Raw genomic sequence first — 24,718 nt, 5'->3', positions numbered from 1 at the left:
GAAAGAAACAATTTGCTATTTAGTTCCTATTTCTTGCAATTGACGAGAATTTTTATTTTGCATAAAAATCCACAGTCTACTGATCATAGTATACAATATAAGTCAGATTTTCGACTCGTTCCAGTGAATAGAGCTAATCAACGATGCAATGAAATTGTTGAATTTTATTTTGCGACAGCCTTGTTCAATGGATTTCGCGTGTACACACTAACCGTACGTGCGGAATGATAAGAATCGTCGAGCGTCGTGAAACCCTTAGTACACAACTAATCCTTAGCAACTTGAAGCAAGTGTTTTTGTAACCTTAACAGTACATGTTTGTGTTTCTGCACGTTCACCGGCGCGATGCCTTCTGTACATTCGAATCACACTTTGCATCCTGCTAATGGATGCCCGAGGCAGGGGCACGCAGTTTTTGTGACAGTACTTGCGTGCCTTTCGATTCATGTAAACAAAGGCGAGATCGTAATTGTTCGGAGCCGGCACTCTGCTAAGGACGGCCTTGCATATCCGAAGTCGACACGCTCCGGGATTCTGTCGTTACGATTTAGACTGCCGTTCCATTCGAACATCGACTAGAACGAGAAGCAAAATCGAAGATTGAATCGACCGGTGACAACGTTCGGTAAGATCATCATATTAGGTGTTACTGGTGCGTTCGAAGTAGCGTTTCAAGTTAGTTTTAGTTATGTACATATATTGAAAAATACGTACGGAAGATTTGCGAAATGTCGTTCAGAAAGATATGCAAAAATATTATTACAGTTGATTAATTGTTTATTTATCTTCGTCGTATATTTATCTTCGCCATTTACGAAATGCATGCATTCTATTATAATTACTTGTTAGATCGTAACTTTTAACTTAAAGCACCGCTTTTATTATAAAGCTACTACTTAAGTTTCGGATTAAAATGAACTTACTTCGATTATACTACCGTACGCATATACGATCTAATTACGAGGGGAAGATGTCTACACTTAACACACATGTTATATGAACATTTCGAGTGACCGATTCAAATAAAGATGGTAGCGAAAGTACGATTCTTACGATTCAAATTACAGTGGATTTAAAATGAATCGATTGGAGTAAATATAATGTTGAAAGATTAATTTAGAAATGTTTCTGAATCGATTTGCTTTCATTTGCTAAACTAGTAAATCAAATATAGTACGTATTATGCGCATAATGCTTTTGAAACACGTCATAAATATCTTCGCAGTGGCGGACTGGAAAGGGTTAATACTAAATTAGGCCATTGCAGCTAGATTGGTATCTTGACGATCTCGTTGCATAATTGGAGAGTATCGCATTTCTAACATCCGCCGTACTGCCAACGCTCCTTCTCCGGATGAGCAAACACACGCCTAAAAGGTTCATTTTTCCCGCGTCGCGGTATTTCGGTTGCGCGCAAGTTAATTGCCCTCCCGGTAACATTCGAATAGAGGCGACAAAGTGCTTCGCGTTCCTTTTCTTTTTTTTCTTTTTCTTCCGTACACTTTGTTATTCAAAATAATGAATATCTGTTCGCGATCTGGTTTACTGTTTGCCATGCCGATGGCTGTCCCATAGAATTTCAAATGTACGAGCGAAGTTGCAAGTGCAAAGGCTTTTGAACGCGAGCTTCCTCCCTCCCTCCCTCCCATCGCCCCTGTATACACACGTCCCCGTTTCTTTTTTTTTTCCTCTCTTTTCTGTTCATTCTCTGTATACGCCTATGGGTAGCTATTGCGCGCGTGTACCGGCGTTCTAATTCTTTATGCAGCCGGCCAAGGAAATTCACAGTAGGAATGTACGGAAGGGAGGTTGCAAAATCCAGTTCCCCCTCGTCTCTCTCTCTCTCTCTCTCTCTCTATTTTCTTCTTCGTCTTCTTCTTCTCGAAAGAGAGAGAGAAAGAGTGAGGGAGAGGGAAAGAGGCTGTTCCGTGGCCTGCATTCATGGGACGCATTGGGTCGATGGTGTGCGTGTGCGAGCACATGATTAGGTCACGTGTTCATACGTTCTAAGTGCTATTCGACTAAAATCATTCTAATGTTCGCTATTATTATCTGTTCATTATAGGAGACATTTTACGTTAAAGTATCGAGATCTGTTCGAATATACAATAATTTGCAATTAATGTTGCAGTTTTACGTTTGATTTGTTGGTTGATCTAAACGATACGCCATAACAGCAATTATAACTAAAATATTATGATAACATTTTCATATATACAAATTACCCCCGATTTCCAAAATATCGATAATGAAAAACAAAATTTTATTTTGATTGAAAAAAGACTGTTCCTAGTAAGAAAGAGCTATTTTTAGACCGAAATAGTTCCAAGTGCAAAGGATTAACAGAGTGCATATATATATATATATATATATATATATATATATATTAATATATATAAAGTGCTTGAAATCAACCTCAAAAATACTCACCATATTAAAGTAATTTAATTAATGAAACCAAGACGAGAATGTGGATGCTACTTCAACCCTAGTTGTTTAGAGTGAAGTTTAATTTACTCGTACATACCGCAATGAAAATGAATGTCTAAACTTAATTAAAGATTAGAACAGGTTTATAATAATTTGTATAATTCGAAAATAGTTAATATCAATCTTTAGGTATAAATTAACGACTTTACAATTTTGAAGAATTAACAAAACGAGATACTTTTATCACGGTGTGACTAAAACTGAAATGAAATTCACAAAACATTGATAAATCATTAATGACTGCACAGTTACATTGAGCTACGCGTATAGGATGAACCCGTTTTGTTGGAAACCATTTTTACTTGAAAATCTAACTGCATGAGTGACTGCATTTCTTCGGATCACACTCACATTCTTGGCAATGTATTAAATTCAAATAAAGATAGTAATGTAAAAATGGTTTCAAATTATAGTATATTAACGCGTTAATCGCCATGTGTGTCGCTTATGAATGTCACTAATATTTCACTAGATTTAGAAATTCATTTTTATTCCAATAGATTTGAACAATTTTCTAGATATATTTACGGCAGTACTATTTTTCTATGTATGTAAAAACAGAATTGACTGTATTTGCAAGATTACCAGCATCTTAAATTTTTTTGATTAATTTCAACACGATGCAGACTGCGCAATGCGCCGAGTCGTTTCTTCCATATCTAGCTAATTACATTATTTATTTACATTCTTGTTTTCGCCTAAAGACGTCGTTTAAGTGCGGAGTCGGTCAACTGCTTTGACGCTAAGATATAGAAATATTCGAAAAGCGGAATTAACCGATTTATGGCTTGTGAACAGGTGATCGTACGGGTAGCTGGGTAGTTTAAAAATTGTTGTTTCGGTGGCGGAACGCGTTTCACTCGCAACAATCTAATATTTCCAGTAGCGTGGGTATACGATGGCAACGTCGGGGAATGCGCGAGTGCGTGGTGCTTCCGAAAGTGAGTTGGACACACGGGCCTTCGCGCTGAAGGAGAATCAATAGATGTGCGTTGCATCTTGCCCCGCTTGTCCCCCTTTTCGGCTGCCCCGGGCACCCTTCAGCCACCGACTCGACCTTCGCACGAGCGTGCCCACGGCCGATACGCGCGCTCCTCTCTTCCTCTCTCTTTCCCTTTTTCCCTTCACCCTCTCCCTTTATTCCTATCTCTCTCTTTCTCCGTCTCTCTCTCTCTCTCTCTCTCTCTCTCTCTCTCTCTCTCTTGCGCTGTCTTTCCATCTCTGTCGCTCTTCTTCTCCCTCCTCACGAACATCCCTTCTTCGACGATTCATTATTCCGTTTAAGGTGCAGTCGAACCGCCTCTTGGGAAATTTTATTCCTGTGCAATGCGAGTTACTGTTCCTCTTTCCTTTTCGCGGATGAATTCGTGGGCTCGCTCGGGGCTTGAAGCTACAGTAGGACTTCTGCTGTCTCAACCGATCAGGAGAACATGAAAGTTTGGATAGTATGATGATTTGTTCAGTGGACGAACCCTTGAACAGCGTATTTGTTCAAATGATCGATATTCGAACCCTCGCGCTGCAATAACGAGTCATTCTCTTTACGAAGATTTCATATGTAATTCATGAAATGCGAATGTTATTCGTTTCTTCTAGATCGAAACAAAATTTCATTCTTAACCAAATAAAAATCAATTGAAAAATTTCCTGTTTTACATCGACCTGTTTTACTTCGATATCGAAGGGGTCGAAGTTCGACCGAGAAGGTATAGTAGTTGCGTTCTGTAATCAAGGGCGAGGGGAAGGCTGAACCGGGGGGGTAAAGGGAAGGAAACGCCATCGTGGTAGGTGTGGAGGGGGAAGTCACCGATAAGGAGTTTTGCGGTTTTGCGATATCGGGATTTTGGTCTCGTTGAGATTTATTAAAGTAACGTTCTTTTTTATCTCGGTATAATATTGTAGAGAGCGAGAGAGAGAGAGAGAGGGGATGCATTGCAGCGGTTGTTCTCTCTCTTGCAAACGATGCGGACAGATGTTTTTTCTCGCGCGTTGAGGAAGTGTTTTGAAGAGAGGTGCGATGCATTTATAGAAGTTTGCGGTTTTGTATCCGGAGAGGCTCTCGGATCCTTTACTCGGAAAGTCGTTTGCGAAGCGATATCAGGATTTTGATCTCGTTGAGATTTATTAAAGTAACGTTCTTTTTTATCTCGGTATAATATTGTAGAGAGCGAGAGAGAGGGATGCATTGCAGCGGTTGTTCTCTCTCTTGCATGCGGACAGAGAGAGATGCATTTTTCCGCCTTGCAACGGTTTGTTGCCACATCCTTTCCATGATTAGTGATTTTGGAAGTCTCCTTATCCGGTTTTTTCTTTGCAGTAACGATGTGGACAGAGAGAGAGAGAGAGAGAGAAAGAGAGAAAGAGAGATGTATTTTTTCTCTCCCTTTTACTGTTTTTGCATATTTGCTTTTCCCTCTGCAGCGAACATTTTATTCGCTACTGAGTTGGGAATTGGTATGGAAGTTGGTTCGTTGAACGTGCCATCGTTGCAATCGTTCGCAACGTCTAAGATATTTGAACACGGTGTTCATAATTTTTCGAGCATTGTTCGACGGATTTTTATTCGATATTGTGATGTTATTTTGTGCGACGTGTACTGCGTTTTTCGTCGGAGATATCCGCACGCTAGGTTTTCATACGTGGGTGCATGCGTGTTCAAACCGCGAGACTTGCTCGATTACGTGCTATACAATAGTATTGATGTTTTAAAAGTAATCGTTCCTTTGAAATCGCAATGTCGTTCGAAGAGATGGTTGAAGAGGATTATTTTTAAATACCGTAAAGAAACTGATTATGTTTGCGTCGAACCAGTGTTGATACCATAATCAAAATTTGAGCGGAGTATGACCAGAGGTGATTTCCTCCCTCCATTGAACAAAGTGAAGAGAAGATTGGAATATATATTCATTGTACAGCTACGACGACGACGACGACGATGATGATTGGGATATTCGTAAAATCAAATGGGACATTAATTTACCGACCGAGAAACTCAATGCTTCACGCGTGCAATTCATATCGAAGTATTTTTCATCGAGTGACGAAGATACGTCGTGAGCAATGGAAAGATGGTTCCTACATTACAGAATTTGGCTCGGGGATACGTCATAAACTTATACCTGAACGATCAATTTCCGCTCGAGTGGAAAACAGTGACGGAACGTCTAACGCGAAAAGATTTGACGAGTCGCGTGAGTTTCATCTATACGAAACGATTTAGCCAAATTATAGTGAAATGGACCGCGACCGATTCACCGTCCGCGATACTACATATCATCGAGATGGGAGAGCACCGCGTGGTTGGATGTATAGTGTAGTTACGTTCGTGAGAACTGGAAACTTAACCGACGACGTGAAATCAAAATTGAAAAAATTTGTTTCATAATTAATGTGGATTAATATTTTCACAAGATGACGCAAGTTTGCAAGGGCATGTTGAAATCGTTAACACATATGTCAAGGTTGATTCGAACTGTGGATGAGTATCGCGAATGGGCGAAATCATGTATTGAATGTTTACAATGGTGTAGGAAATATATGAACATTGTGAAAAAAAACGAAGCATCCATAGGTGTAAAATGGAGTTTGCTGTCGATCATGTGTCGTATGAAAACTTCGAAGGTCTCGTTAGATCATCGGTTTTCATCACGCGTTGGTAGCGGTTTGTATGGAAACGTTGGCGCGAGAGCATCGACTCTTCGTTGGGAGAACATCGACTCTTCGTTGGGAGAACATCGACTCTTCGTTGGGAGAACATCGAGTCAGCGTTTAAGAATCGTATATCGACCGGCGTTGTGATCAACGTCGAGCATGTCGATCCACGTCGTTTCTTGCAACATGCGAAGCGAATAGTTACGAATCGCATTACAGAACTTTTGAACGTTCATTTGTCGTTAAAAGTGAACGTAGTATTGGAGGCAGAATTTGTGCTGCGCGACGAGGTTTCGGTGAAAAGTTTTAGCACGCGAAACGTCGTGCTCTTTCAATCGTCGAATCTACGTCGCTGGTACGCGAAAGATGTTATACCAACGTTTTTGCCATCGATAGAAGAGTTTCAAGAACGAGACAGTGGATGGGCGTTATCGAAGATCCTGCATTCGATGGTGAATTCCAACAAGTATCAGCCGTTACAAGCAGGTTGTCAGGTATCCGTGCCTCGAACAGTGCAATTAAAGAAAGCAGTCCTCAATGTGTACAGTAACGACGATAAATGCATGTTTCTATTGGGCAGTGGTGGCAAGCCTATATCCAGCTAAAAATAATTTGAATCGCGCATCATCCTATCCGCATTACAGCGATGTGCTCCGCACCGAGGGATTCCAATTGCCGATGTTGTTCAAGGACATACCAAAGTTCGAAAAAGCGAACGACGTTTCCGTGAACGTGTTCGAATGGGGAGGGGAACAAGAAAGATGTCAGACGTTGCATTTGACCTCAAGGAAACGGGAGAAACATGTAAATTTGCTGCTCATACATGACTCTGAAAACTTGCGCAATCATTATCTCTGTATTAGGAATTTATCTCGTCTGGTTTCATCTCAGATCAGCACGCAGCACAATCAGTATATTTTCGATCGGTAAGATCCACACATGTAAATTTTTTCTTTCTTTTGGATGGTGGTGGTGGTGGTGGGCGAGAAAAACTAAATAAAAAATGATGTTTCTTTCAGATCGCAGGAAAAATTGAACATTTACGAGATCGACTGCAGTCGAATGAATGAATGTGCTTTGAAACTTCCGACGGAAGACGATAAGTGGCTGAAGTTCAAAAATTATGCGTACAAGGAACCGATACTGTTCGTTATCTACGCAGACTTGGAATGCATGCTGGAGACGCAGAGAGATCAGGGTCATGGAGCTTATAATAGATATCAACATCGCATGCCTTCAGCGTAGGCTATTACCTCCATTGTCGATACGACAGTTCGTTGAGCGAGTATCGGGCTTATCGTGATGAGAAAGGTTGTATCGCATGGTTTGCATCGGTGTTTGATCGAACGGTTCCAATGGCACCGATGACCGCTGCGCAAACTCAACTTTTCATACCGCCACGCATTGTCACGTGTGTGAAGAACCACTCGGTAATGACGACGTGCGAGTGCGTGATCATTGTCATTTCACAGGTGCGTATCGGGGTCCGGCGCACAGCTGTTGCAATCCGAGCTATCAATCCTCGTACGTGATACCGGTGGTTTTTCACAATTTGTCCGGCTACGGCGCACACTTTTTCATCAAAGAATTGGCAAACGCGTTCGAAGGTAAAATAAACGCGTTTACCGCTGACGAAAGAGAAGTACATTTCTTTCACGAAACACACTAAGAGGAATAACGATGTGACCAAATCGCGGAAGAAGTGTATAAAGTTTCGGTTCATCGATTCGTTCAAGTTTTTGAATTCGAGTCTGGACAAGTTGTCGTCGTACTTGGACAAGAGCGACTTGCGTATCGTGAGGAGCCAATTCAATCGTCAGCAAGCAAGTGTATTAAAAACGTTCCTTTTTTTTACAATTTTTTTTTACAATTACGAATAAGAATTATGACCGGCAATAGAAGATCGAAGACCAACGGTTGAGAATTTCTGAAAAATAGCTTAGTTTATTGATAAGTATGATTTCTTCAAATTGTAAAACGTGTTACTAGAACTCGATTTTTCTTTCGAAGCAGGTAACACAGTTTCGTCAAACGAACGATTTCACCTCTCCGCGACTTACCACCCCCTATCGCCGCGTAGATCCTATCAACCCGAAACTCGACGCATAAATCAAGATACAACGGCGGATAAACAACGATTGCCTTGTATCCGTACGAAACAGAGTAACCCTATGTGTATACCTTCAAATGTCACAGGTTCCATTGATTATACGCAGAAATACCTGTCCGAACGGCGATCGTCCTCTCCTCTGACCATTGAATTATTTAAGGGAATGGTCGCTTAATGATGCTCGCGTCGTTATATTTTTCCCTCCTGCCTGGTTCCCCGCATGTTATTCACTATAATTCTTCGGCTAACGCATGTTTACGGACTGCAACCTCTCTTGCGCGTTTCTCCTTCAGTGTATTTTACTTCTTTTTCTTTTAAATTGTTAGCTTTGAGTATCGAAGAACTGTCTTTGGTATATGCCGAGTAAAAAGTTCGTAAATATGCTAACGATAATGTAAGTAAACATGTGCTAATTAATGTAATGGAACGCGTAGTTTTGTTGTTTGGAAAAACGTTAGTTTGCTGCGATTAAGTATACAGCGAATAACGTGAATATTTGCGAAATTGCTACTATTTTCGGAAATTATTTTATTCGTCACGATGTGAAAATTCAAACAGCTGTTTGAGAATACAGGAACATTTTTAAGCATTGGTGCATATACATAAAATCGAGGATTTTGCATTTTCTTTTATTTTCCATTGATTCAGTTCTTCTGCGTTGCACTTAAACGACCAAGAAAGGCCGCTATAATGCGTGAGCGCCGATTATTGATCTATCTGGTTGCATTTACTTCTACGCCAGAGGCTCCAAGTTTTGGAGGGTTGCACAGGGTGCAACCTTTAACGTGGGTATACATGTGGAAGCCAGCAACAGGGTTGGTTATGGCTATTCGACCCTCCGTGAATTCCTGGGACGAAACTCCTAGTCGAAACTAGTTTGAAAGTAGTTTCGATCGTGCATCCATTTCTCTTCCTTCAATAAGAAGGAAGTAATAAATTCGGACCGTGTCTAGAGTGGTAGAACGACTAGGCAAATCGAAACAGGACTTCCCGAAGGTGCAACAATAATAGCGACTTCGCTATTATCTCGCGTCCTGAATGAGAGCCCGATGCTCTTAAGCGATACACACTTTAAAACGTTGTTCGCCTTCAAGATTTCAAGATTTTTCGAGCCTGTTCTAGTCTCGAGAAATTTCCAAGTCAATTGAAGACACCCCGAAGTAAATTTCTCGAGTAGTCTGCACAGCGTGTCTGCATTATGCACTAGAATGATTTAAAAGTGGCCATGTTGCCAGTGTATTTTTAGGTAGGCCGTGAATCCCACGTGGTGAGCAGAGTTTAATGAAACGTAACCCGCTTGCCTAGGCGTTAATATCGCAGCATCATGGTTCATGGGTGAAGATAGGTAATCGTCATCTTCGTGTTAACGAAAGTGCTTCTATTTACTCGTCTTTATCTCTTATCGCCACGAATTAACTCTATTAAGGCACTTTTCGTTTGCCCAATTAAGGCAATAAATATTTCATTTCTTTTTCGTATATTCGATGCGAATAGTTTTCGCGTTGCAAAAGTAAGTGCAAAGTGCGCCGTATCCTAGACCAGAGAATAATGTTAGGAAAAAGTGTGCATTACGGTGTGGGGTGTCGGCAGGGTGGTCGGACGGCAACGAAATCGGATCGAGCACCGTGAAAAAGCGGCGAAAGCACGGCCAGGTTTATCGTAACCGCGTAAAGCTTGGCCGACCCGTAGTAGGGGCGGCAGCGTGTGTGGGTGTAGGGCGGAGAAAGGGAGGAGGCACAGGTGAAAGTGAAGCGAAGGTGGTCGAGTTAGAGCGGTGTTTGGGAGGGTGAAAGGAGGTTAATGATTAGTTCTTCCGAGGTCGGGGGCTGTTGCCGGGTGCAGGTTGCCTGGCTCCCTTCAGACCGCCCCCAAGGACATCGCTCCCTCCCCCGCGTCCTCACCGTTCCTTTCCCTCTCGCTTTTCGCCCTTCGATCCCCTCCGTGCTCACCGATTCTGCCAACCTCCAAAATTTCAGACCCTACCACCGACGACGCAGCTACGCATACCGAGGGGTGTGAGAGCTTGCAAGGTTGTTCTCCCCTCCAGCATCGCGTTCTGCTACCTTCAGGAACGTATCTAGCGCGCGTGGAATTCCCCGTACGGGGGTGTACGTGTCCCCGTGAAATTTTATATCGGACCGTACACCGACGATGCACCCTGCGGCTTCGACGAAACAATTTTTCCGGGATGGGGTGTCGGAATACCGGAGTGTCCGACATTGCCTTAATTATCGAGCGATCCCAGTTATGCGAAAAGGGAAGCCGTTGCGAGCTTTCGAATTCGGTTTAACCGTTCGCTTAAATATTCGATGGTCTAACAAGGAACGCTGTTCAAATCGTGATAAGGTGGCACGGTCTCTGTAAATTGTTGCAAACCGTTTCCTCGTGAAATGTGTCCTCCTCCCTGAATCGTAGCAGCGGCAGGTCCAGCGAAAATTTGATTATGTGCTATCGATGCAAACATGTGATCAAATGTGATCACTCGTACGTCTGTCATAATTGCAATTTTGACAGCGAATAATCACTGGACTGCGGATCTTCGTGAAAATTTAATAATGTAATTGAAACTATTATTAAAGGTATCGTATATCGTAAATATCGGTAGAAATGTTTAATACAAATGACAATTCGAATAAATGTTCGAGCACAGAGACATGTACATAAACATAGTTTTTACAAAGTCTCACAGTTGATTTTCCAGACCTTTGATTCGCCAAATTCGTCATCGGCCTCATCGTCGCTCGGAAGTTACAGTTCGCCACTTTATTTTCATTGTGAAAGATCTTCGAAGTTACTCGTCTTTGAATGCAGGTCTCTCTCAGGGGTTTAAACCCTCCGAGAACTCTGTTTTCATATTGTAATTCTTGTAAGAGAAAACGGTTATGCAAATGAATCGTCCAGAAGCATGCCACTCGAGGCATCATGCCGGCAGGAAATTTTTCATTTACTATTTCTTATCGCGGGCACAATGGCCCCGTGAATAACAACAGCGTCCCGTTATTAATATGTTTACGCGAGACCCTGTCCAGCCGTGAACCGAATGCACGGTGTCACCTGCTTAATCTGACTACCAGATCGCGGCCAAAGTGTACGCATCTCGCGCACCGGTGTCCACGGTGAACAGCTGAAAAATAGCCGTGAACGTATCTCGGCGACATCGGCATACGTTAAACGCGCTAAGCAGATTTCGAACACCTTTCCTACTCGACGATTCAGATATTCCTCCCGGTACGGAGCGGCTCGTTAGTTCGTACGAAATGTCTCTATCGTGCTCGAAACCGAAACAGGAAATTGCTGTTACGCGGGTGTTATAATGCAGATCTTTTGTGCATAGCGTAAATTTTCACGATCGATTGCAAGGAATGAGAGCGCGAAGCGGAGCTTTTAACCGTCTTTATTTGATGATCCTTATAAAAGCGACCGAACTTGGAATATAATTTTAAATAAAAATTTTAGAAGCTCGCTCTTGACGTCTTCGATAAAAATGGTATTAATAATGTAAAAATCCTTTCAACAGTTTACATCGGACAAATTTATCTCATCTGAATGCAACATAATGTTAAGAATAATAGTTATTTTGGGCCACTGAGATATCGCTTTCAAATGACTAGTAAGTCGGAAATTGTCTAAAAACATTCAATCGCGCAATGAAATATCACGCTGTGCGCATCCGGAAAAAGCCCGAACCATCCCGCCGCCGCCGCCGCCGCCGCAGAGGCCATCGAAATCGCGAAGCGAGCCCGAAAATTCCCGCTTCGATCCATCGACCGAGAGCGAAATTTCCCTCGCGGTCGACGGGGCGCGGGGATACGTCGAACAAAAGCCTCGTCGCCGATTGCATAGCAACGGTGTGTATTTCGTCGATCCACTGCTCGGCGTTCCGCGTCCCATCCTCTTTTTCGTCCGGCAGCACGGCGCGCTAGTCAAATTATCTTATCGATTCAGAGAAAGAGGCTCTCTGTGTCGGTGGCTGCCGCCGCGCCGGTGCGCTTGCAGAAGCGAAGGTACACAGAAAGAGCCCGAAAAAAAGGGCCCGGCAGGGGCGAGTGGGCGGTGAAGAGAGAAAGAGAGAACGCGAAGAGGGTGGAGAAGCGAAGAGTGGCGAAAAAAAATATAGGGAAGAGGAGACTAGAACGGGGGAAAAAGAGGGAACAAGACAGAGATGAAGACAGAAAGAGAGATGAAGAGAGGACAAGACAGGAATAAAGGCAGAAAGAGAGCAAAAGAGAGAACGGGACAGAAGCAAAGACAGGAAGAGAGCAAAAAAGAGAACAAGACAGGAATAGACAAAAATAGACGGAAAAAAGAGAGGGAAGAAATGAAAAAGGGAGAACAAGAGGGAAAAAGAGAACAAGGCAGAAAAAAAGAGGGAACGAGGAAAGAAGAGAGGAACGTGGAGGAAAGGGAGAACAAGAGAGGAAAAGGGAGAAAGAGATGAGGGAAAAAGTTCATCGAGCTCGTCGTTTGCAACGTCAGCCCTGGCCGAGGCCGCCCTCGTAACGGCCGGAGGACTTTCCAGCGAAAGTGATGGCTGCGGCTGGCCGGCTGGCTGCGTAGGAAAACCGACCGCGGGGGTGGTTGCGCGTCGCTCGACGGTGGAGGCGGCTGTTCCTCCACCTTGAACGCGCTCGAGGTGGCCGTGGCAGGGGCGGCGGCGGTGGCGGTGGCGGCGATGTTGGCCGTGGCGGGGGTGGTTGGTCCGTTACCGGAACGGCCGAGGGGCGTAAAGAGGGGAGCAGAGAGGGGCTGGAGGGGGAGAACCGGTAACCTTGCAACCCTCTTGCGTGCGTGGAGGAAGGGGAAGTGACAGGAATCCCGGGAGGAGCGGTGGGCTATGGGTTGAAGGCAGTCGGGGGTGCAGCCGCACGGGGCGACAGTGACGGGCGTGACGTAGTCGAAGGAGGATGTACGCCCCTGTCGGCGAGGGCCACGGCAACCAACAACCATCCCTGGTCAATCCATGGTGGCTTCATCCGCCAGGTACACCGTGTTCACCTGTTTATTCTCTTTTCTTAAGAATCCTCGCTCTGGTCTCTCGTCTGTCCCGACCACTTGGTCCGTTTCGCCGCGTTACGCGGATGTCCCGCGTACGTTTCGCATGCCAGCGTCCGATGACCGATCGATCGATCTGTTGTTGGCGGGTTTGCATGGGGATCGAATCGAGTGTCGATGATGCGAGTGCGCCGGTGAAGATTATTCACGATTGACCTTGTTCGAGGGACACGTCCTCCTCCGCTGGTCGTCGAACACGCGAGTCGACGCGGGCGAGAAAGAACGGTCGGGGACTTGGCCCAGCTAGGGGATGAACCATTTTTTGGTCAGCCGCCAGTCAGCCCGATGCTCGGCCTGTCATAGGGGGACGCAGTTGCGTAATATTCGTTCGCTTCTGTTGGCACTGTTTCGTTGTACCCGGCCGATGCCGGCGTTTGGGCGGGATTCTTGTGAACGGTGCGGCTTATTTTCCAGTTTAGGTTTCCGTGGTTTCGTCTGTGGTCCGAGATCCGCGAAGGTAGGATTTTCTGTTATAGCTTTTATCGTTGTTGTCTTATGGTAGAGATACCCGAATATACTTCACTGTCATATTCGTGTGATAAATTCTGGTTGTTGGTGTGCCGATGCGTAGGTTTTCGTAAAAATTATACGATAGGTGCGTTAACGTCTTATCGCATAGTTATCCGATTGCGGATTTTTATGCAAAATGGGGATTGTCTGCGTTCATTGGAAGACATGCTTTTTTAATTATTTTTCCGAGATAGGAGTAATTAGCGGTATCCTGAAATTCTTCAAACGTATTTGCAGTCTTGCATTCGATGCAAGTTATGATACTTTTTTAAATGTGCGAACAATGGTTCGTCCGGCGTTTGTATGGCGGGAGAAATGGATCGAGCTCCTGTTCGAGCATCTAGAAATTCCTTAATTTAACTTCATTTTTCTATGTGATATTTTTAGAAGCAAGATTTTATGGTGTACCCCATTTCTTCACCCCATTTTCTTGTTTCATACAAGCAAGGACATCCTCTTTTATGTCTGTCCCTACCTCACATTTTATCGGTCAATTCATTTCGAAAACACATATCGGACAAACTGTGTACTAAAATGTGGAAACATTTTTATATTTATATTAAAATTTGGCGCGTTGGAAACCTTGGGAAACTGGTTGAAATTTCGAGTCCGCAGTCTACAACTTTCGTTAGAACTTCAATTATCCGGACTAATCGGGAGAACATGATCGTTCGGATAATAAAACAATTATTTAAATAAAACCTTACCGTAAGTACTTACTGATTTTTACAATAAATAGGATTTCGCATGGATCGCTTTTTGGATCGTATTATGTCCGCGTAAAATATGCGTATGGATAACAGGTTCGGATAATCAAGGTTTTACTTGCAGTATTATGTCTCTGCGACTCCTCAATTTACATTTATTCATTAACCTCCCGTTTCTCTAATAGAATCAGCTAAAAAAGACGGTCGTTGCGTACCAACGACGCACAGTTTTTAGAAACATTTTACCGAGCATAGGAAGGGGTTGAAAAAAGGCTACCAAAACCGTGGCGATGGTATCGTGGTCGGTCATTATACCGCAAATTGGAATGTTCGGTTCTACTATCTTCTAATTTCATGGGGACCAGCAGTTCCATTTTGGTGTTTCCTCATTAGCCGGTCATTTCACTAAATGAATATTTACGCGGGCACGTAGGTATCGGTCCGCGTGTCGGCTCACCGTTATGTACATTTACGATGCGTGTACATCTCTCGTTTCCTTTGTTTAATCTTATGCAGCGCATGCACGTGCTACGTGTACACGTTCGCATATACATGCGTGTGCAGTACGCGTAACGGTACCTGACGGGAACTACATTCGTTTGTCACAGTCCTACAGGGAAGATGGGACCTGCACAGTCGAATTCTGCTTGTAGAAAGAAATGTCTTTGTCTCAACTTGTCTCAACATTTTAATAAACAAAGAGTTCGGTTAACCATGCTTTGGAGTAACGACAAATTTCTTGAAATAACGTTTATGGATTTTTTACGATTTCAACTTTTCGAACTGTTGCGAATGTTCGTGCATAGTAAAAATCGTCTAACTCGATCGTAAGAAGCAGAGATGAAATAAAAACGTATTTGTTCTTTTAATAATTTTAATAAATTGACGTACAAATTGCAACGTTCATAAACTTTTCTAACGTGTTTACATTTTCGAATTTTTCTAGTCATTTTTATCGTAATTGCACAAAATCCGCGGTCTACTTATTATACGTTACGAATATAATATTTGATAGTAGTATAATTCAGTTGTGTCGATACCATTTTTTTCTCTACTAAATTCGAGCAAAATTTGATCCTTTTGTTATCAAAATCTAGGAATGAAAGCAAATAAAAAAATTGTCTCGTTCTATTAGGAAGATTATTAGGAACGAAGAAGTGCTAATCAACGTAGCTGTGAAAGAAATCTGCCTGTAGATGCATATTTAAATTTTATAAAATGTGCTACACGATGTATAGTATCGCAGAGTTTCAGTGCATCGAGAGATTTACCTAATTGCTCTACATATCGTTTTGCAATAAAATAATTGCATCGTACTATTCTTTATTCGAGGCTGCGACAATTTCAAAAGGCGTGTCTTTAAATTACCAAAATTAATTTTTCCGCAAACTTATGAAAAATAATTGAATAGTATAATTTCGTTTGAAGCGAATATCCAAATGATAAACATCGAATTATATATTATTCGAATGGAGCGCTCAAAGCACCGAAACGAATCCGATGGTAAAAATGGCTTTTATAATTATTGTTTTCTGCTAACTTTTATTGTTCCTTGTACTTCGAAGCGTACTCCGATGATATATCGTAACTCATTTGATTCATATTCGTTACTACGACAAATTGACTCCCCTGGACGGCTTTTTCGCGTTTCAGCTCACTGTGCGACGTCGTCGCCGCAGGCTATAGTACTTTGTTGTTTACTTCTTCGATTCCCGCGCGAACCGTGAAATCCTCCCCCGTCTCGTTGATTCCTTGGTCGGTCGCATCGCCACGAGCATAATGTCTCTGTATTCGATTTCGTCACCGTTTCCCGCGTCCTCGTGGCACCGATTCTCGCGCTTCACGCGTTCGTGGAGCGGCAACGCGTCCTAAAATCCACCAGATCGACACGTGTCCTGAGCGTAGCTCGCGCGCAACCCTTTCGTCTCATTCAATTTAACGACCTTAGGGTTGAGTGTCCGTGAAATTCTTTTGAACTTGAAACTCGAACGATTCGCGCTTGCCAATTAGAATTTGAGAAATTAGCGAAATTAAGCCGACGATCGCGGACACCTTTTTCTGACTGAAGAACTTGATCACTGGAGCGGGGAACTTCGTTCACAATCAAATTAAATATTTATCTAAGAATAATAACGATTATTCTGTATTTTCGTCATGAATTGTTTTATATATTTCTTCGAATAATAATGTGAAGAATTGTTGACTGTGTTTGTTTTTACGTAATTTTGTTAGGATATATTTAAACGAATATATTCGGGATCGGTTCGATTGTCGATGCCTTCCTCTGTACCCGTAGAAAAATTATTTATACTCCTGAGTGCAACATTTGAAAACTAGATTGCGTAATTTTACATGCATTAATATTGAAAAATGTTACGACGTCTTGTTAATTTATACGGTTTCTTGCATTTTAAAAATCTGCACACGCCAAAAATGCAGAACGATCCGCGGTCTAGTTATTATTCTTCGTTTACGAAATTTTTCTAGTCGCCGCATAGACGAATGATTGGTAAGCTAAACATTTATTGCACCCTAAGTTTAATAGTTCAATTTTACCTGTTGGCATTAATTCGTCTTTGTTTCTATTTATACAATGTTTTATGTAACTGTAGTACTCCGATTGTCTAGAATAAGATAATGGTGGAACAAAATTGATCTGCACAACGGTCACAAAGGTCATCACGATGAAGCGTACCTTACATATGTGCATCACCATCCATGAGTGTGCGGACACTTCCTTGATTAAGATAGTTATCTAAAAACGTTGTGAAATCATTAATGAATATTATTATGATTTTTTTATTTACTTTGTACTACATTAGAGAATATATTACGTATTTAATATGTCACCAATAATAACAATAAGACAATTAAATTTTCTTCTCGTCGACATACTCGCTGTGTGATCTTAAAACTTTTACCAATTTTGGCATTCTAACTATCAATTTAGCCATAAGTGTTTTTCAAAATACATCGTTTTATGGTATTAATTCATATTGTATATCATTTTATTCATTTAAAAGTAGTAAGTGTCCACATACTTCTGATTGTTTTTATAGATTAATCGTTTAGAGTTCACAGTACTTTCTATGATTCAAAATTACATACTTTTTTATTTTTTACTAGTTTATTTAAAATTACATAGTTTTACATATTATTATTATTATTATTATTATTATTATTATTATTATTATTATTATTATTATTATTATTATTATAACACTTTACAAATTAATTCAAAGGTGACACATAATTGAGACAAGAAACTACTCCACAACATATTTCTAATATTTATTTGTAATCCATTTGGATAAATTGCATAATAAAAACCGCGATTAAAGACAAAAAGACGATGTTAAGTCGCGCGATCAGTCCGCAAAGTTTAGATCGTGGTTCTCAGACTATCCTCGACAAATCGATTGTTTGCACAATACGTTGTCTTATTGATATTTAAACGAGGAGTCACCCAGTCGCCGATTACACGGATTGTCTGTCCGCGGTAGAAAGATATTTGCCATTCTTTCGACGCGTACCGCAGAGTCTGCACTTTCAGTCCGAAATTTTCATCAGAGGAACCCTTTCTCTGCATTTTCTCTACCCTTCGGCAATTATTGTCGGGATTCGGGATTCACGCAAATCTCGTCTTTCCCTCTTTCTCGCTTTCTCTTTCATTCAGGGGCGGAAGCTGTGGGGGAGAATTCGGCGGATAAGGGGAAACAGTGCTGCGGTAGGCATCGCCGGCTGCAGTATTGACTATACTTCAGGGCCAGGTTCTTCGTAGAACGTATTTTCCACAACATTATCACCCTTCATGCTATACCGCGCCGTTGCTTCCTAACGCAACGTTGCAGGCGCCTCCTCGGATTTCGGTAGGGGAATCTGACGGAATGGTAAACACCCGACTCTCTTTCGGCAATAATTTCCCCTATATCCTCGATATTATACAGGCCCTTGTAAAGCCGATGGCTCGGTAAAATGATAGCTAAATTTCGCTGTCGGCGACTTTCGTTTCGATCGAATGCGAATACTTTTGGTCGTAATACAGTGGCGCGAATAATAACAAACTCGAAGTAACTTTCACATTTTTACCGATATAGAAACATACAAATATGATATCTGGTAAGTTTTGCTCTAAAGATTTCTATTCTCAATACTATATCGAAGTAGCACAGTTTCAAGTCTCTTCCTATAGCTGGGCGTAGCTTCGAAGTCATATACCGAAGTCACTTCGAAGTCGCATCCTGTTTTTTTAATTGTATTTCATTTTCTGCCACCACGTGATAAAAGTATCTTTCTTCGTAAGCATGCTGATTACGCGTCGCGACTTTCAACTCCTACTTCGTACGCGAGTGTACATTGAATTTAAAATAGAATCGTGTATTTGTTGTAAATTTATTTCTAGACATTGACAGCGATGGTTCCGAGATATATCAATATTTGATAAATGTAATTCGGACCAGAAAATGCACAACCGCGTCGTTTTCGCCGACTAACGATCGATGGCAGTGGTCAACAGAGTGGGTTATCAAAGCAGTGCCACGATCTCGTACCTATCCCAGCCCATCGAGCGGGTGCCTTAATTGAATCGGCGAAATAATTCAGTTACCAGCTACACAGCGTAATGCACTAATGCAGTTTTCTGCCCGAGAGAAAAACAACGGCAACTCCTGTCCCAGAATATTTGCCGGAAACCCGTCCCGGTTCTATCGTAATTAACGCGTACATTTTTCCTACGGCGAATGTAATTTTCTTGCGGCCGGCTGCGCTCGGGCACTATTTTACAACCAATTTTATGAACTCTTTTTCCGTCTAAATTGCCAAAGGACGCCGTCGCGGTCCGAACAGAATATTTCTGTTTAGACGAACCTTCGAACTAATGCGAAAGAAAACATCGGTGATTATCGGACTATGCGCGAAGCAAAATGTTTCTATGTCAATCGTAAGAAACGGAAGTTGGATAAAAATGTGTCTCTTCGTTTAACGACGTTGATACATCGAACGCGATGTAACAGTATTCTTGAATTCCTCCACAGTTTTCACTGATTTGTTTGTCATCTAGTCGTTGCTGTGATAAATGCATAAAGATTCGCAGTCTAATGATTAGACTAAAATAAAATAAGAATTTTCTATGTCAACTGTGGGAAACAAAAATTGAACGAAGCTTAATTTTCTTTTTTAATCATTTTAATAAGCGAGCTTTTTATACCAATCTACTCGCTTTTGTCATAAATGTATAAAATCCATAAGTCTGTAATTATATATTCAATTATATACTTTTCAATTGTTTCATAGATCGGCGATTCTCATATTTTTGATTCTATTTTATTCGATCGCCTCTGTACTTTCCCCTTACTATTAGCAAGATTGGACCAAGTTTAGCGTTATAGTCTGTTTTCGAAATAAAAGAGCTGAGATACAACGGCGCTCACAATAACTGTCCACTCCACTTTAATCACTCGAAGCTCGTAGCATTCGACTGGTTGAAGTCGGGTTAGTATAACTGTAGCAGTATTTACCATTTCCTCTTTCGGAAAAAATGATTATAGCTGGGATCATCGTACGGCGAATTACAATCGCTGAAATGTTGTGCTGCACGAATCACTTTTGGTTAGTAACAATAAAATAAATAGCAAAACTACTTGGAAGCATTAGAATTCTCCGCGAAAGTACTCGAGAGTTACGGTTAACAGCTCGAACATGGACAGCTACTTAGAAGTTAATCGCCATAGCTATGTTTCCTTTACTTCTGAAATCGCTACGACATTTGCATTCGATGGCGCGAATGAACAGCAAGGACCGTCACCGTACGGCTGGGAATTACGACACGCGTTCGAGTATCACCCGTGCTTGATATCGGACGCGTGTAGCTCGACAGCGTATGTTCATTCTTCTCGAGCATCTACGCGTTACTGTTAACGACATAAAGATGCACTTTGTCAGCGTCAGGATTAAATGGGGCAAATTGTTCCGGCTGCATACCGTCAAGAATTTCCGCGTCGGTTTCGCGCGTTCGCTTTTCGAACATGATCGAGAAGCATTCAATGACAAATTGATTTCAGTATGGCCGGTGTTGAAAATGCTGAGACTCTCGAATCTGCTAATTGCAGCACATTGTTCTCGATACATTTTAGTTAAAATTGTAAAAGGAAACGCCAAAAGCCAGTCATTTCGACTGATTGTTTTGTTAGTTCCAGCGTTAACGAAGTCAACCCTTACAGAGAATATCGAATCTCCATCGACACCGTCTGCAATGAACATAAATGACAGAATAAAACACAGTCTAAGCGTTTTTTTTCAATGATTAACCCCTTGCCGTACTTTGACGAGTCCGACTCGTCATGAAAATTTCTATTATTAACTCATTGAGTATAGATGTTATTTTGTTCTTTAAAATAGCAATAAAATTCTATTCTTTTGTCATCAATATTTAAGCATTCAAGTAAATTTAGGCGCACAATAAGCATTAATTTCTTTTTAGAATTTCTTTTCTTATTAGAATCGAAAAATTTCTAATCGCAGTAACTGCGAAGAAAATGGTATGTCAAGGGGTTAATAGGGTCGGATGTTGATGTTTATGCAAAATAAAAATTGCATGCACTAATTACGAGATAGAGGAGCTTAGTCAGATATTTATTTCCTTTGTTAAGAATTTTAATCGGCTGAAAATAGTGCAACAGTGTCACGTTATTTTTGTCATAAATGCATCAAGTCCGCTGTACAATAATAATATCGAACGTAAAACGTGATAGATTTTCATTAGCCTGTGGCAAAGTCGAGCAAGAAGCAATCTGATTAATGATTAACGATTGTAACTCGTTACTTATTACAAATAATTTACAATAATTGAGCAAGAAGATTAATGATCAACGATTACTGTAACTACGATAAGTCGATAGTTGTTGTAAATCATTATACACGAGTTACCGTAGGTAATAATTTATAATAACTAACGAGTTATAATCGTTGATCGTTGATCGAATTATTTTTCTGCCATTTCTGGCTTGCGATTTCGATAGAATAGAGCGTAACTCGTAAACGATAAAACCAACAACCGTGGTATAGCATCGCGACAATCGACAGGGAGGCTTCCGATCCTTGCGCAACAAACCTAGTGGATCACCGATCCTCCATCCCTTAATAACTTACTATCCGGTACACGGTGATCACGTAACAAGTGTCCCGGCAAGCCGGCATATTTATCAGTTACCCCTGGCAATTACGCAGACCGCGGCGGCCGTTACTCTTCAATTTCGAGCCCCGTCGAACCAGCGTGCCCCATCGCGGCGCCTTTCTACCGCGGTTCCTAAAAAATCCATACAACGCAGCGTGTTTTCTCCGCAGGCCGGACCTGGTGACATAATACGCGTCGCCATAGGAGAACCGGCGAATTACGGTGGCCGAAACACACAGGCTCGCACGCACACGCAGAGCCATCGTCACCCACGCGTACAACGGGTGCTCGCGCGCGCACGCGTGAAATCAGCGCCGATATCACCGGCGCGCTCTCACACACCTTGCCCGAGAGAAACGCGCGCGCCCCTTGGATCGCGCTTGCGCGTACCCCGTGTGCGCTGCACCACGCACGCACACACGAAACTCCGCCATCCCCTGCGCACTCGGCCAGCCCTGTTGCAGCGCGGTGCGCAAGCCTGTTCGTGTGCGAGCACGAGTGCGTGCGCGTGTGCGTGCGGGTTACGCAGCCGAGTGTGCGTGGCCTGGGGCGCGCGTGCGGCCCCGCAGCGACCTTGAGCCTCCTCGATCCTCCCGCTAGTCTCCCCCCTCCCGCCACCGACACGCAATATCCCCCACCCTTAGCTCCGTTGCCGCAATTGCTTCTATCTCTCTTTCGCTCTCCGTCTCTCTCTTTTTCGCTCTCTCTCTCTCTCTCCCTCCCTCTCCCTCCCTCTCTTTCTCTCTTTCTCTCGGCTCTTTGCCTTCCCTTTCGCTTTCCTCCGCTCGCGATGGTACGCTGATAGCGATGGCTTCGAGCTGCGTCCAGATCGTTCTAGAATTAGTAAAATTTGCTAAATCCCTTCGGTTCTTTTGTTTATGATAACGTTTACGCGTAACAGTTTAAAAAAAACAGTTATCGAGAATTCCAATATTTCCAATAGAATCGGTTGAACCGGTTATCGAATTTTTATAAGTCCAGAAATATACAAATGCGATTAACCCTCTGCACTCGAGCGATCACTCTGAGGCGTCATTAAAAATTGTTACATTGCACAAAATATAAATTATGAATGATATAAATATGTAAAATAATACATCGATTCTCTTTTAACCCCTTACATATCTATTATGAAACATCGCTCAATTGTAACCCCTTCGTGAAACAGTAACACGCATAATACAATTATGAATAGATAGAGCATATGAAAGTGCGATGTAATAATTCTACTCGTATGTTTGAACGGATTCAAGATGAGTTAATTGGACTAAGCGAAAAAATGGTGTAAATATAATAAATTATTTCTTGACACCGCTAAATGTCTTTCGACGAGAATGATCCGCCGTCGCAACATATTATATTGAACTATAGTTAATGTTTCATATATATATACAAGGATGTACAATACAAGTTTAATAAGTTTTATAATACAAGGTTGTACAATACAAGTTTAATAAGTTTTATAATACAAGGTTGTACAATACAGGTTTAATAAGTTTTATAATACAAGGTTGTACAATACAAGTTTAATAAGTTTTATAATACAAGGTTGTACAATACAAGTTTAATAAGTTTTATAATACAAGGTTGTACAATACAAGTTTAATAAGTTTTATAATACAAGGTTGTACAATACAAGTTTAATAAGTTTTATAATACAAGGTTGTACAATACAAGTTTAATAAGTTTTATAATACAAGGTTGTACAATACAAGTTTAATAAGTTTTATAATACAAGTTTATACAAGGTTATATATATATATATATATATATATAACCTTGTATAAACTTGAAGACGAAACATTAACTATAGTTCACGATGTTCGAGGTATTGGAGTCTACTATGATGCAGACTGTTATACTAATCGTATATCTAGCACTGTTAAATCCTCATACGCTTAGAACACTTTATGATTCTCTAGTTTTATGTGAACGTGAATATGCGAGTACGAGTACACGGCGGGTAAATGTATACGCGGTAACGTTCGCCGTCATCTACTTGGCGTCGATACGCTATCACGTATCTTGACGATGAAGAGAATACAGCATAAATCGTTCCGTTTCGTTGTTCAATTGCTAGGAAGACTCGGGTATAATCATAACTATACGACTATGCGTATCTGGTAGATACACAATATTATAACGAAAACAGTAAGATAAATTGTGTAAGCAATTTGAAACTCGAGACTAAGACGTTATCTTTCTCGCGAAACCCTCGAAGGTTTGGGACCAGACGATTGTATATTTTCTCGCGAAGAGGCTAAGCGGAACGAAACGCGAGGACAACGTCTCTAACGCTTTGGACACGTCCACTTGGGACCTTTTCATTTGTTTTCAAAAGATCTTTTCCACGTCGAAAGGACCGAAGGCCGAAGAAGTCACTCTCTGTGTATCTTCAACTCCACGAAACGATCATCGGAAAAGTCCCTGTCGGATATTTTTGATCTCGTCGCTATACTCTCGTTTTCTCGGTTCGATCTTGGATCCAGTCGCCGTTCATCCTTCAATTACAAACTGTCCTCCGTGACCGTTAATCGATTGCCATTTTCATTTGCAGTGCGTTCAGTGATAGTGGAACACTACTCGTCCGATAAGTCTGATCATAACATCCCCTTTCCACTTATTGCTCCGGTTACCAACGTACGACGGTCTTTCGCTACTTACATTTGGTACTCGATTCGAAGGTTCGTGTCTCGAGAGGAGCACAGATCGTTCTTCTTTCTCCGAACTAATAGTTTAAAAACTTACCGGAGCGAGACCCATCGCTAAGCGTCACGCAGCGTTGCCTCGAGCGCCCGAATTTCCATCTACCTTCTCTCTCGCTCTTTCCCCACCCGTTTTCGTACCCCTTCCTTTCATTACTCTTTAGTGTTACGTCTAACTCTGTTATTTTCGAGCTCCCCTTCTCTCTCTCTCTCTCTCTCTCTCTCTCTCTCTCTCTCTCTTTCTCTCTCTCTCTCTTTCTCTCTCTCTCTCTCTCTCTCTCTCTCTCTTCCCGTCTTTCTTCATCTCCCATCTCATTCTCTC

General features: G+C 41.9%; 1 protein-coding gene across 2 annotated transcripts in view; it reads left to right on the top strand.

The window, feature by feature from the left end:
- The window catches only part of chinmo (Chronologically inappropriate morphogenesis), a 116,405-nt gene that overhangs the window by 1,133 nt on the left and 90,554 nt on the right, over positions 1-24,718 (top strand). The window contains exon 1 of one of the 2 annotated variants that reach the window (XM_033466923.2): positions 13,102-13,231. The exons of the other annotated variant lie outside the window; for it this stretch is intronic. Within the exon in view, the coding sequence (XP_033322814.2) occupies positions 13,156-13,231 (76 nt within the window). The 5' untranslated portion in view covers positions 13,102-13,155. Of the gene's footprint in view, positions 1-13,101; positions 13,232-24,718 lie in introns of those variants that run through there. 2 annotated transcript variants of the gene reach the window in all.

This window comes from Megalopta genalis, chromosome 4 (assembly GCF_051020955.1).
Source record: "Megalopta genalis isolate 19385.01 chromosome 4, iyMegGena1_principal, whole genome shotgun sequence".
In the NCBI taxonomy this organism is placed as follows: Eukaryota; Metazoa; Arthropoda; class Insecta; order Hymenoptera; family Halictidae; genus Megalopta; species Megalopta genalis.
This window is presented reverse-complemented; position numbering and strand designations above follow the sequence as displayed.